General features: G+C 46.5%; 1 protein-coding gene across 1 annotated transcript in view; it reads right to left on the bottom strand.

The window, feature by feature from the left end:
• The window catches only part of LOC129709475 (pituitary tumor-transforming gene 1 protein-interacting protein-like), a 79,353-nt gene extending 65,450 nt beyond the window's left edge, over nucleotides 1–13,903 (bottom strand). The window contains exon 1 of the mRNA XM_055655895.1: nucleotides 13,759–13,903. Coding sequence (XP_055511870.1) covers nucleotides 13,759–13,846 — 88 coding nt within the window. The 5' untranslated portion in view covers nucleotides 13,847–13,903. The remainder of the gene's footprint in view (nucleotides 1–13,758) is intronic.
• Nucleotides 13,904–14,446: the final 543 nt, after the last annotated feature.

The following is a 14,446-nucleotide window of genomic DNA, read 5'->3' as shown; positions in this document are numbered from 1 at the left end:
GTCAGGGCTTTTACCAAAATCCGGAATGTTCCACACTCCATAGGGAGGGGTCTGGTGGAAGCCGCTGATTGGTGGAAGCAGACTAGATGAAGCAGCTGATTGGGTGCAACCTCAGGTTAGCATTTGTGCTTTCTGGTTAAAGGTGCAGTGCTTTACTAAAGGTACAGTGGGCCAAGGGTACAGTGGGCTAAAGGTACAGTGCTTTTTGTTTATATAATAAAGGGCAGTTTAAAGGTCACGAGGGAGCAGCTGTTGTGAGTCAGATACCTGCTGATTTCTCCCAGCAGTTTCTATTGTATTATACTTGTATCGGATCCAGGGTAAGGCGGGAGAATGACAGTCAGAGCAGTGTACTGTTCTGGATGTCAGATGTGGGAGGTCATGGTGTCGGATGGCCCTCCAGACATCCACATCTGCACCAGGTGCAGCGAGATGGGGCTCCTAAGGGACCGTATTAGGATCCTGGAGCAGCAGCTCGATGACCTGTCTGATCAGGAAGAGTGAGGAGGTCATAGAGGGGAGTTATAGAGAGGTGGTCACTCCAAAACCACGGGAGAGACATGTGGGTCACGTTATGGAAAGGCAAGGGGCAGAGGCAGGGACGAGTGAGTACTCCAATGTCGGTACACCTTGCAAATAAGTACTCCTGTTTGAGTATGGATGGGGGTGACAGCCTACCCGGGGGTAGCGAGAGCAGACGGGCCTCCAGCACAGAGACCGGCCCTGTTGCTCCGAAAGGTAGGGAAAAAAAGAAGAGGGCAATAGTAATTGGGGACTCTATTGTTAGGGGGTCGGATAGGCGATTCTGTGGAGGCTGTCGGGAGACCAGGATGGTGGTCTGCCTCCCTGGTGCCAAGGTCTCGGACGTGTCTCAACACATCCAAGATATCCTGAAATCAGAGGGAGAGGAGCCTGAGGTTGTGGTACATATAGGTACCAATGACATAGGTAAAAAAAGGGAAGAGGTCCTGAGTTAAGGAAAAGGACCAAAAAGGTAACAATCTCAGGATTACTGCCTGTGCCACGCGACAGTGAGAGTAGGAATGGAGCGAGGTGGAGGATAAATGCGTGGCTGAAAGACTGGTGCAGAGGGCAGGGATTCAAGATTCTGGATCATTGGGACTTCTTTTGGGGAAGGTGGGACCTGTACAGAAAGGATGGGTTGCACTTGAACCCGAGGGGGACCAATATCCTGGCGGGGAAATTTGCAAAGGCTACTGGGGAGACTTTAAACTAGAATGGTTGGGGTGAGGGACTCAAATAGAGAAAGCTAGTAGACAGAATGGGAGGCAGGAAGCAGAAAAGGGAAGCACTCGGACACAAGAGGAGAAAGAAAAAAAAGGAAATAAACAGAGAATAAGAGACGGGGGGTTTCTTAAATGTGCATATTTTAATGCTAGGAGCATTGTAAGAAAGGTGGATGAGCTTAGAGTCTGGATAGACACCTGGAAGTATGATGTTGTGGCGATCAGTGAAACATGGTTGCAGGAGGGCTGTGATTGGAAACTAAATATTCCAGGATTTTGTTGCTTCAGGTGTGATAGAATTGGAGGGGCAAGAGGTGGAGGTGTTGCATTGCTAGTCAGGGAAGATATTACAGCAGTGCTTTGGCAGGATAGATTGGAGGGCTCATCTAGGGAGGCTATTTGGGTGGAACTGAGAAGTGGGAAAGGTGTAGCAACACTTATAAGGGTGTATTATAGACCGCCAAATGGGGAACGATAATTGGAAGAGAAAATATGTAAGGAGATAGCAGATATTAGTAGTAAGCACAAGGTAGTGATTGTGGGAGATTTCAACTTTCCACACATAGACTGGGAAACACATTCTGTAAATGGGCTGGATGGTTTGGAGTTTGTAAAATGTGTGCAGGATAGTTTTTTGCAGCAATACATAGAGGTACCGACTAGAGATGGGGCAGTGCTGGACCTACTGTTAGGAAATGAGATGGGACAGGTGGCGGAGGTATGCGTTGGGGAGCACTTCGGGTCCAGTGATCACAATACCATTAGTTTCAATATAATTATGGAGAGGGTCAGAACTGGACCTAGGGTTGAGATTTTTGATTGGAGAAAGGCTAACTTTGATGAGATGCGAGATGATTTAAAAGGAGTGAACTGGGACATTTTGTTTTATGGGAAAGATGTAGAAGAGAAATGGAGGACATTTAAAGGGGAAATTTTAAGAGTACAGAATCTTTATGTTCCTATTCGGTTGAAAGGAAACAGTAAAAATTGGAAAGAGCCCTGGTTTTCAAGGGAAATTGGACATCTTGTTCGGAAAAAGAGGGAGATCTACAATAATTATAGGCAGCATGAAGTAAATGAGGTACTTGTGGAGTATAAGGAATGTAAAAAGAATCTTAAGAAATAAATTAGAAAAGCTAAAAGAAGATATGAGGTTGCTTTGGCAAGTAAGGTGAAAGTAAATCCAAAGGGTTTCTACAGCTATATTAATAGCAAAAGGATAACGAGGGATAAAATTGGTCCATTGGAGAGACACAGTGGACAGCTATCTGCAGAGCCAAAAGAGATGAGGGAAATATTGAACAATTTCTTTTCTTCGGTATTCACCAAGAAGAAGGATATTGAATTATGTGAGGTAAGGGAAACTAGTAGAGTAGCTATGGATACTATGAGGTTCAAAGTAAAAGAAGTACTGACACTTTTGAAAAATATAAAAGTGGATAAGTCTCCAGGTCCTGACAGGGTATTCCCTAGGACATTGAGGGAAGTTAGTGTAGAAATAGCCGGGGCTATGACAGAAATATTTCAAATGTCATTAGAAACGGGAATAGTCCCCGAGGATTGGCGTACTGCGCATGTTGTTCCATTGTTTAAAAAGGGTTCTAAGAGTAAACCTGGCAATTATAGACCTGTTAGTTTGACTTCAGTGGTGGGCAAATTAATGGAAAAGATACTTAGAGATAATATATATAAGCATCTGGATAAACAGGGTCTGATTAGAAACAGTCAACACGGATTTGTGCCTGGAAGGTCATGTTTGACTAATCTTCTTGAATTTTTTGAAGAGGTTACTAGGGAAATTGACGAGGGCAAAGCAGTGGATGTTGTCTATATGGACTGTAGTAAGGCCTTTGACAAGGTTCCTCATGGAAGGTTGGTTAAGAAGATTCAACTGTTGGGTATAAATGCAGGAATAGCAAGATGGATTCAACAGTTGCTGAATGGGAGAAGCCAGAGGGTAATGGTGGATGGCTGTTTATCGGGTTGGAGGCAGGTGACTAGTGGGGTGCCTCAGGGATCTGTGTTGGGTCCTTTGTTGTCTGTCATGTACATCAATAAGCTGGATGAAGGTGTGGTAAATTGGATTAGTAAGTATGCAGATGATACCAAGATATCCAAGTTGTGGACAATGAAGAGGATTTCCAAAGTCTACAGAGTGATTTAGGCCATTTGGAAAAATGGGCTGAAAGATGGCAGATGGAGTTTAATGCTGATAAATGTGAGGTGCTACACCTTGGCAGGACAAATCAAAATAGGACGTACATGGTAAATGGTAGGGAATTGAAGAATACAGTTGAACAAAGGGATCTGGGAATAACCGTGCATAGTTCCTTGAAGGTGGAATCTCATAGAGATAGGGTGGTAAAGAAAGCTTTTGGTATGCTAGCCTTTATAAATCAGAGCATTGAGTATAGAAGCTGGGATGCAATGTTAAAATTGTACAAGGCATTGGTGAGACCAAATCTGGAGTATAGGTGTACAATTCTGGTAGCCAAATTATAGGAAGGATGACAACAAAATAGAGAGAGTACAGAGGAGATTTACTAGAATGTTGCCTGTGTTTCAACAACTAAGTTACAGAGATAGGTTGAATAAGTTAGGTTTTTATTCTCTGGAGCGCAGAAGGTTAAGGGGGGACTTGATAGAGGTCTTTAAAATGATGAGAGGGATAGACAGAGTTGATGTGGACAAGCTTTTCCCTTTGAGAATAGGGAAGATTCAAACAAGAGGACATGACTTCAGAATTAAGGGACAGAAGTTTAGGGGTAACATGAGGGGGAACTTCTTTACTCAGAGAGTGGTAGCGGTGTGGAATGAGCTTCCAGTGGAAGTGGTGGAGGCAGGTTCATTGGTATCATTTAAAAATAAATTGGATAGGCATATGGATGAGAAGGGAATGGAAGGTTATGGTATGAGTGCAGGCAGGGGGACTAAGGGAAAAAAGGTTGTTCGGCACGGACTTGTAGGGCCGAGATGGCCTGTTTCCGTGCTGTAATTGTTATATGGTTATATGGTTATACGACAGTACCGCTGAAGAAGCAGGCAATAACAAGCATCGCGGCGGCTTGGAAACACCATTCTCTGCCCAACAGGCGGAACTGTTTTCCCCAATAAGAGCCTGCACCCTAGGAAAGGACTAAGAATAAACATTTACACTGACTCTAGATATGCTCTCGGAGTCGTCCATGACTTCGGTCAGTTGTGGAAAAATAGGGGATTCTTGACTTCAGCAGGAACACAGATATCCCACCAGAAATTGGTATCAGACCTGTTGCCAAAATGTTGCCAAAACTAATTTCCGTTATAAAATGTACTGCCCATACTTCAGGCCAAACCACAGTAGATGTCGGAAATCACCGTGGCGACCAAGAAGCTAAGGAAGTGTCACAGGGGCGCAGGGTGGTTGTACCTAAAATGATAAGGCAGACGAAAAGCATAGACAAAGGCAAGTCTCCCTCGGGATAGCCAATGCCAACCATCTAAGACGTCGTTAGATTACAGGAGGCCGCTTCTGACCGAGACATAGAAATGTGGAAGCAGCTCGGATTTACAGTTGACTTTATCGGGAGTATGGGTTACCCCGGCAGGGCAAACATGTATGTCAGATGAACTTGTGATGTGGGTTATTGAATATATACACTTTGCAATTCACGGTGGAGCTCGAGCAACTGGTGATACGCTTCTAGCTACATGGTGGCATCCAAAGTTGCAGACTCTGGCTCAGGGGATTAGTAGTCGTTGTCTGATCTGTCAGGAACATAAACCCGGGAAGGTATAACTTGCGAAAATGGGAGAACCCCCTTACCCATGGGTCCCTTTGAGACCCTCCAAATGGACTACATTGAGTAGGAAAGATGTCAGTGTTATAAATATCTATTGGTTATTGTTGATGCCTTTAGTAAATGGATTGAGGTTTACCCCACCACGGTTAACAAAGCCTCTACAGTTATTAAAGTACTTATGAAAGAAATTATACCCAGGTATGGGATCCCAACATGGCTGAGTTTGGACAATGGCCCTCATTTTGTGGGAAAGGTGAACAAAGACATTGTGCCCATTGACCACGGGCTGCTGGACTTGTTGAACAGGCCAATCAAACATTGAAAAGCAAACTTGCCAAATTACAGACTGAAACAGGGACTAGCTGGCTTAAACTACTCCCTGTGGCACTATTTCAGATGCGCACCACCCCAGCAGGGAAGGCACGATTGAGCCCAGCAGAGATTATATATGACCGCTCACTCGGAACCCCATGGAATCAGAATACCGCAAAGGCCGTTCACTTTCACCACATGACAACAGAAATTACTAACTATATTTTATCGTTAACCAAGGCATTGAGTAACCTACATTCCAGGTTACGAGCAGGGTACGAGGAACTCCCACCTCTAACCACTCAGTCTATAATTGAACCTGGTGCTTGTGTAATGATCAAGAATTGCGCTCAGTGGGAAGAACCCTACCAGGTCCTCCTCACAACCCCTACTGCAGCTAAGGTGAATGGTGAATGGTATGCGAATGGTATGTTAGCTTTCATTGCAAAAGGATTTGAGTATAGGAGCAGGGAGGTTCTACTGCAGTTGTACATGGTCTTGGTGAGACCACACCTGGAGTATTGCGTACAGTTTTGGTCTCCAAATCTGAGGAAGGACATTATTGCCATAGAGGGAGTGCAGAGAAGGTTCACCAGACTGATTCCTGGGATGTCAGGACTGTCTTACGAAGAAAGACTGGATAGACTTGATTTATACTCTCTAGAATTTAGGAGATTGAGAGGGGATCTTATAGAAACTTATAAAATTCTTAAGGGGTTGGACAGGCTAGATGCAGGAAGATTGTTCCCGATGTTGGGGAGTCCAGGACAAGGGGTCACAGCTTAAGAATAAGGGGGAAATCCTTTAAAACCGAGATGAGAAGAACTTTTTTCACACAGAGAGTGGTGAATCTCTGGAACTCTCTGCCACAGAGGGTAGTTGAGGCCAGTTCATTGGCTATATTTAAGAGGGAGTTAGATGTGGCCCTTCTGGCTAAGGGGACCAGGGGGTATGGAGAGAAGGCAGGTACGGGATACTGAGTTGGATGATCATCCATGATCATATTGAATGGCGGTGCAGGCTCGAAGGTCCGAATGGCCTACTCCTGCGCCTAATTTCTATGTTTCTATGTTTCTAAGGTGGAAGGGAGAGATGCGTGGATCCACCTTCACCACTGTAAGATTGCCAATATTGTGCTGAAAAATCTGACAGGCTAACCTTTTTTCCTTTAAGAAATCTCTTCCCAGGACGGACAAGTTGAGTTACCATGGACACACCGCTATTGCTCGTTTACCTTGGAAACTAGTAACCATTGGATCTGCGGAAAATAGAGTATGTCGATGTGACGGCGTCAAGAGAATCCATCACCGATGTGAAGGAGACGCACTGCAATGTAATGACGATAGCAAGGAAGGATTTGGAGAATGGAGACTCACTCGACCAGCCGGATCCCTCAGGCTCCTGGCACAACCACACCAATCATCATTGTTAAGGAAGGATTGGCACGTTACATATTCTGTGTAAATTTGATCATGCATGTCAAAAGGAGGGGGCAAAAGTCCCTGTGCCATTTAAACCCTTTAACAGGGCTTGAAATTAACGATTGCCCAGGTGCCAATGGCAACCTACAGTCCCGCCGGGCAACCTGAAAGCCATGCCATTTTGCCCGGCTTGGCAAGCACCCGGGAAACCTATGTGGGCCCCCTCTCTATCTCTCTCTCTCTGTCACTCTCTATCTCCGCCCGCCATTCGTGTCTGGTTCTCGGCTCCCGGCTCGGCAGGCCGCCTTATACATGCGCACTGCCACGGCCAGCACATCATCAGCCGTGGTTGTGCGCATGTGTCGTCCTGCAAATGCGCACTGCCACGGCAACTGGTCGGCGTCGGCCACTTTCTCCCTCCCTTTGCATCGTGGGAGATCTGGCCGCCATTGCTATCCGGTCGCCGCCTCACCGCGACCGCTGAAAACCAACGCAGAATTACTCCCTGGAGCTGGAGTAACTCCCTGGAGTAACTTGCTTCTTGGTTTCTTGGTCCTCCAAAAATATTCCAAATGGAATTTAAACTGGAGTGGACCCACCACAACCAAACTCCAAACTCTGAAAAATACCAGCCTGTTGCATTTTATCTGTTTATTTATTGTGTATATATATGGTCTATGGTATATAGACACACTGAACTTTTATATCCTGTTCTGTATTATGTTTACATATTCTATTGTGCTGCATCTGTTGTTCTAAGAGTAAACCTAGCAATTATAGACCTGTTTGTTTGACGTCAGTGGTGGGCAAATTAATGGAAAGGATACTTAGAGATAATATATATAAGCATCTGGATAAACAGGGTCTGATTAGGAACAGTCAACATGGATTTGTGCCTGGAAGGTCATGTTTGACTAATCTTCTTGAATTTTTTGAAGAGATTACGAGGGAAATTGATGAGGGTAAAGCGGTGGATGTTGTCTATATGGACTTCAGTAAAGCCTTTGACAAGGTTCCGCATGGAAGGTTGGTTAAGAAGGTTCAATTGTTGGGTATTAATGGTGGAGTAGCAAGATGGATTTAACAGTGGCTGAATGGGAGATGCCAGAGTAATGGTGGATGGCTGTTTGTCAGATTGGAGGCCGGTGACTAGTGGGTTTCCCCAGGGATCTGTGTTGGGTCCACTGTTGTTTGTCATATACATCAATGATCTGGATGATGGTGTGGTAAATTGGATTAGTAAGTATGCAGATGATACTAAGATAGGTGGTGTTCTGGATAATGAAGTAGATTTTCAAAGTCTACAGAGAGATTTACGTCATTTGGAAGAGTGGGCTGAAAGATGGCAGATGGAGTGTAATGCTGATAAGTGTGAGGTGCTACATCTTGGCAGGACAAATCAAAATAGGACGTACATGGTAAATGGTAGCAAATTGAGGAATGCAGTTGAACAGAGGGATTTAGGAATAACTGCATAGTTCCCTGAAGTTGGAATCTCATGTAGATAGGGTGGTAAAGAAAGCTTTTGGTGTGCTGGCCTTTATAAATCAGAGCATTGAGTATAGAAGTTGGGATGAAATGTTAAAATTGTACAAGGCATTGGTGAGGCCAATTCTGGAGTATAGTGTACAATTTTGGTCGCCAAATTATAGGAAAGATGTCAACAAAATAGAGAGAGTACAGAGGAGATTTACTAGAATGTTGCCTGAGTTTCAGCAACTAAGTTACAGAGAAAGGTTGAACAAGTTAGGTCTTTATTCTTTGGAGCGCAGAATGTTAAGGGGGGACTTGATAGAGGTCTTTAAAATGATGAGAGGGATAGACAGTTGACGTGGATAAGCTTTTTCCATTGAGAGTAGGGAAGATTCAAACAAGAGGACATAATTTGAGAATTAAGGGACAGAAGTTTAGGGGTAACATGAGGGGGAACGTCTTTACTCAGAGAGTGGTAGCTGTGTGGAATGAGCTCCCAGTGGAAGTGGTGGAGGCAGGTTCGATTTTATCATTTAAAAATATTGGATAGGTATATGGATGGGAAAGGAATGGAGGGTTTTGGTCTGAGTGCAGATAGATGGGACTAGGTGAGAATAAGTGTTCGGCACGGACTAGAAGGGCCGAGATGGCCTGTTGCCGTGCTGTAATTGTTATATGGTTATATATGGTATCAAGCAAGAATTTCATTGTCCTATCTGGGACACATGGCAATAAAACCCTCTTGATCCTTGACTTGGACTTAAGCAAAAAACGGGTTCTTGGGAAAACTACCTTAAATTTAGTTGCGTCTGGTTGGGTACCTTTGGTAGTGTGAAGACTATTCCATGCTTTAATTGTGCGGGGAACTCCATGGAGCAGCTAGCATCTCTGGATATTAGAAGGTTACACAGAAAAGCTGGAGAAACTCAGCGGGTGCAGCAGCATCTATGGAGCGAAGGAAATAGGCAACGTTTCGGTCCGAAACCCTTCTTCAGACTGATCGGGGGTGGGGGTGGGTCGGGACAAGAAAGGGAAAAGGAGGAGTAGCCAGAAGGCTGGAGGGTGGGAGGAGATAGTAGGGGAGCTGAGGAAGGGGAGGAGACAGCAAGGACTAACAGAATTGGGAGAATTCGATGTTCATGCCCCGGGGGTGTAGGGTCCCCAAACGGAATATGAGGTGCTGTTCCTCCAATTTCCGGTGCTGCTCGCTGTGGCCATGGAGGAGACCCAGGACAGAGAGGTCGGAGGCGGAGTGGGAGGGGGAGTTGAAGTGCTGAGCCACCGGGAGGTCAGCTTGGTTCTTGCGGACCGAGCGGAGGTGTTCGGCGAAACGATCGCCCAACCTCCGCTTGGTCTCACCGATATAGATCTGCTGGCATCTAGAGCAGCGGACGCAATAGATGAGGTTGGAAGAGATGCAGGTAAACCTCTGTCGCACCTGGAACGACTGCTTGGGTCTTGAACGGAGTCGAGGGGGGAGGCAAAGGGACAAGTGTTGCATCTCCTGCGGCCGCAAGGGAAAGTGCCCGGGGAGGGGGTGGACCGAGAGGGAAGGGAAGAATTGACAAGGGAGTTATGGAGGGAGCGGTCTTTGCGGAAGGCAGATATGGGGGGAGATGGGAAGATGTGGCGAGTAGTGGGGTCACGTTGGAGGTGGCGAAACTGACGGAGGATTACTTTTTGTATGTGATGGCTGGTGGGGTGAAAGGTGTGGACTAGGGGGACTCGGCCCTTGTTGCGAGTGCGGGGATGGGGAGAGAGAGCAGTGTTGCGGGGTATGGAAGAGACCCTGGTGCGAGCCTCATTTATGGTGGAGGAGGGGAACCCCCGTTCCCTGAATAGTGAGGACATTTCAGATGTCCTGGTGTGGAACGCCTCATCCGTGGAGCAGATGCGGCGTAGACGGAGGAATTGGGAGTAGGGGATGGAGTCCTTACAGGAAGCAGGGTGGGAAGAAGTGTAGTCCAGATAGCCATGGGAGTCAGTGGGTTTATAGTGTATGTCAGTTAGAAGACCTGCATCTCTTCCAACCTCATCTATTGCGTCCGCTGCTCTAGATGCCAGCAGATCTATATCGGTGAGACCAAGCGGAGGTTGGGCGATCGTTTCGCCGAACACCTCCGCTCGGTCCGCAAGAACCAAGCTGACCTCCCGGTGGCTCAGCACTTCAACTCCCCCTCCCACTCCGCCTCCGACCTCTCTGTCCTGGGTCTCCTCCATGGCCACAGCGAGCAGCACCGGAAATTGGAGGAACAGCACCTCATATTCCGTTTGGGGACCCTACACCCCCGGGGCATGAACATCGAATTCTCCCAATTCTGTTAGTCCTTGCTGTCTCCTCCCCTTCCTCAGCTCCCCTACTATCTCCTCCCACCCTCCAGCCTTCTGGCTACTCCTCCTTTTCCCTTTCTTGTCCCGACCCACCCCCACCCCCGATCAGTCTGAAGAAGGGTTTCGGCCCGAAACGTTGCCTATTTCCTTCGCTCCATAGATGCTGCTGCACCCGCTGAGTTTCTCCAGCTTTTCTGTGTAACCTTCGATTCTCCAGCATCTGCAGTTCCCTCTTAAACTCTGGATAGAAGAAATTGGGTGACTTTTCGGGTAGAGACTCTTCTTTAGATTTCCTCTGGTTTCAGTGTTTTTAGTTTAATTTAAAGATACAGCGTGGCCATTCGGCCCACCGATCACCCATACACCAGTTCTATCCCACACATTAGCGACGTAAGTTAAGAGTCAAGAGTGTTTTATTCTCTCCCGTCCCAGTTAGAACAATGAAATCATTACTTGCAGCAGCACAACAGAATATATAAACATAGTACTCTGTAAACAATGTTATAAACGAGAAAACAAAACCCCATACATGCATATTCAGGATCAATTCCGTGTCTCTGGCAATTTTAGGCAGCAGCTTTATGGCCAATGTATTGCCCCATAGTCTTGAACTGAATTAAAACATACAGTAGCTGTAAAGGGGGGCATAGCGTCACTTAAGAGATTTAAGACTGAAAATGGATAGTTTCTTTTTTTTTTAGTAACCAAAGTTATCAACGTATAATTCTTTGTGTGTTGGAAAATAAAATATAGTGGCACAGCTGGTGGACTTGTTGCCTCGCACGCCAGAGATCTGTGTTCGATCCTGTTCTCGGGCACTGGCTGTGTTGAATTTGCACATTCTCCCTGCAAGCATGTGGGTTTCCTCCCACATCCCAAAGACGCATTGGCTTTTTGTCTGGGTTTCACACCTCAAAATGCAGCACCTCGTACTTATCTGCACGAAACTCAATTAACCATTCCTCAGCCCTCTTGCCCAACTGATCCAAGATCGTGCTGTAATTATCGCTAACCATCTTCACTCTCGACCTTGTCAAATGCATATAAACATCTATAACTTTGCCCTTATCATCCTTCTTGGTTATTTCTTAAAAAACCCTCAGATTCATGGGACTAAATCACCCATGTACAAAACCATGCTGGCTATCCCTAATCACTGGTCTATAGTTCCCAGCTTTTTCCTTGCAGCCTTTCTTAAATGGAGGCACATCATTAGCCACTCTCCAGCCTTCTGACACCTCATCCGTGTCATGATTCAGCCTCAGCCAGGCAGCTTGCAATTTTTTTCTCTACCTTCCCAGTGTCCTCAAATATATCTTATCAGGCTCAGAGGATTTATCTAGATTCACATGCCTTGGGACACCCGGCATCTCCCTGACCGCAGTACAGACTGTCCTCTGATATCTCCATTAAATGTTCCATGTTCCCCAGTCTTCATGTCTTTCTCCATGTTAAAAACAGAGAAATACTCATTGAGGATCTGGCCCATTTCCTGCGACCAAAACACTGATGACTGCTTTAGTTTCTGAGGATCCCTAGTTCTCTCTCTAGTTACCCTCTTTTCCTCAATGTACATAAAATCCCTTTGGATTTTCATTACTATTATCTTCCAGAGCTATCTCGTCTCATTTTTGCCCTCCTGCGTCCTTCTTAAATATACTCCACAGTTCCCAAAAGTAATCCAAGGATACACTTGATCCTAGCTGTCTACACCTGCCCCATGCCTCGTTTTTCCAGATACTCAATTTATCTTATTTATCCAAGTTTGCTTCCACCCACCTGCCTTGCCCTTCACTCTAACAGGAACATGCATGCCCTGAACTATTGTCACCACCAAAGCATCCCATTCACCGACATTCCTTTGGTTGTAAGATATATTTGAGGACACTGTGGGAAGGTAGAGAAAATTAACTTTAGCAAGTTCCTCCCATCAAAGTTGGCCTTGCCCGAATTCAGAATTTAAACTTAATTAGGTCATCGAGCTGCCTGCAAGCTCCTGTCATATTAGCTCTGTGAATCACAGTAATCTGTCCTTTTGTCTGATTTTTATCAGTGTTGGCTATTAGCAAGATCAAACAAACACAGTTGCACGATCACCATTTTCGTCTTGTTAAAGATTTTAAGGTAGCTTCACTCCGCCACAGATATTCTATTTGTCCTATCCATCCTTTCCACAAATCATTCTGTAACTTAAAAATACTTTATTCTCATAACGTCCCTGATCTGAAACGTTAACTTCGTTTCTCTTTCCATCAATCTGGCCTGTCGGGTGTTTTCAGCATTTTCTATCTTATTACAATTTTATAAAATGCTGGTGAGACTGTATCGGAAATACCACGCACAGTGAAATGATGTTAAGGTAAAAGATCGATCTTATTAAAAAAGAGGAGCAGAATAGGTCCGAACGGCAGACGACGGTTTCCATTTGTGTAGGAAGGAACTGTACATGCTATTTTATTCCGAAGATAGACACAACGCGCTGGAGTACCTCAGCGGGTCAGTCAGCATTTCTGGGAGAGCGTCGGAACCCTTATTCAGACTGTTCAGACAGTTTATATATCATTGGTACAAGGGAAGTTGTCTTTATGCAGGGGACAAAGCAGATACAAGGGCAGCGGAGGGGAAGATATCTCACTCTCTCTTTTTACGGAGCAGCAGACTGGCAGCGCAACAGGCGAAGTTGCAGGGAAATGCAGCCGGAGTTTCTGGTGACTATGGGCCGGCCAGTGGATGGGGAAGGGGCATGGGGGTTGATGATGTGTGATGGGGAGAAGTGTGCCAGGGTTGGGTGTGACATGGTGCAGCCGGGACGTGTTCTTGTGGGTCAGGGTGGAGAAGAGGCGGTCCGGCATGTGTTCCCGGGACCATGCTCCCAGAAGGGCAGAGGGCAGCAGGTGTATAGCAGCCCCCGCCCCGCCCGGTCATGACTGACCATGGGGTGATGCATCCTAGTTTGCAGGTGATGTGTGGTCGGATGCAAGCTTGGGCGATGTCAATATTATGGATGACAGGCTGTTGCACATGCAGCACGTCCCCCCTCTCCACGTCACCCGATCGATCCAAACCAAAGCAACAGCAGGGCAGGTAGATAACCGGCGGGAAAGTCACACCCAGTCTCTGGACCAGCGGCTCTCCAGGCATTGCCCCCACTCGCTGCAGCTGACCACCCTCGCTCAACCAGCATCCCTTTACCTTTCCCAGTCCAGGGGTCTGCAGCGCCTGGGCGGGACAGGCTGAGACAGGTAAGGACGACGGCCAGACTGACGGCACCAACCCTCATCTTGCTGCTCGGCGCTTTCACTTCCTGCCGCTCCCAGCCAGGGCCGCGCCCATGCGCGCGCCCGCAGTGCCCTGGAGAGTGGAGCGCGCGCCCGCAGTGCCCTGGAGAGTGGAGCGCGCGCTCGCAGTGCCCTGGAGAGTGGAGCGCGCGCCCGCCCATGCCCCGGTGGAGGGCATAAGAAGTCTGCACCAAAGATTATGGTCTGCACCTTATGCATGGCAGGGCACGAAGTAAGACTCCCCAAACTTTATGCCCAGCCCAACATTGGCTACTTGGGTGAATGCCAAGCAATGGGAGCCGAGGTAGATATTGGGAAGGAGGGAGTGATGATATTCACCTGAATGCGCAGTTTCAGTGCGCGCAGAGAGGAAAACAGAGATGTAAGATCAAATACATTTCATCAAAGCAAAGTTACAAGGTATCAGCGTGATCTGTGCCTGCCCTGGTGGTGGCATTAAAGAGTGGAAAGGCTTTAAAGCATTGAGTGAGATTGGACAGATGGGTGGAAGATAGAACAATTGTAGCTGACACCATGTAGGTTAAGTTAAATGCTAATATACGTTAATATTGCTTCACTTGCATAAAAACGTTATTTGCGTG

The sequence above is a fragment of the Leucoraja erinacea genome, chromosome 2 (genome assembly GCF_028641065.1).
Source record: "Leucoraja erinacea ecotype New England chromosome 2, Leri_hhj_1, whole genome shotgun sequence".
NCBI lineage: Eukaryota > Metazoa > Chordata > Chondrichthyes > Rajiformes > Rajidae > Leucoraja > Leucoraja erinaceus.
The sequence above is the reverse complement of the archived record's forward strand: the minus strand, read 5'-3'. Positions and strand labels throughout refer to the sequence as shown.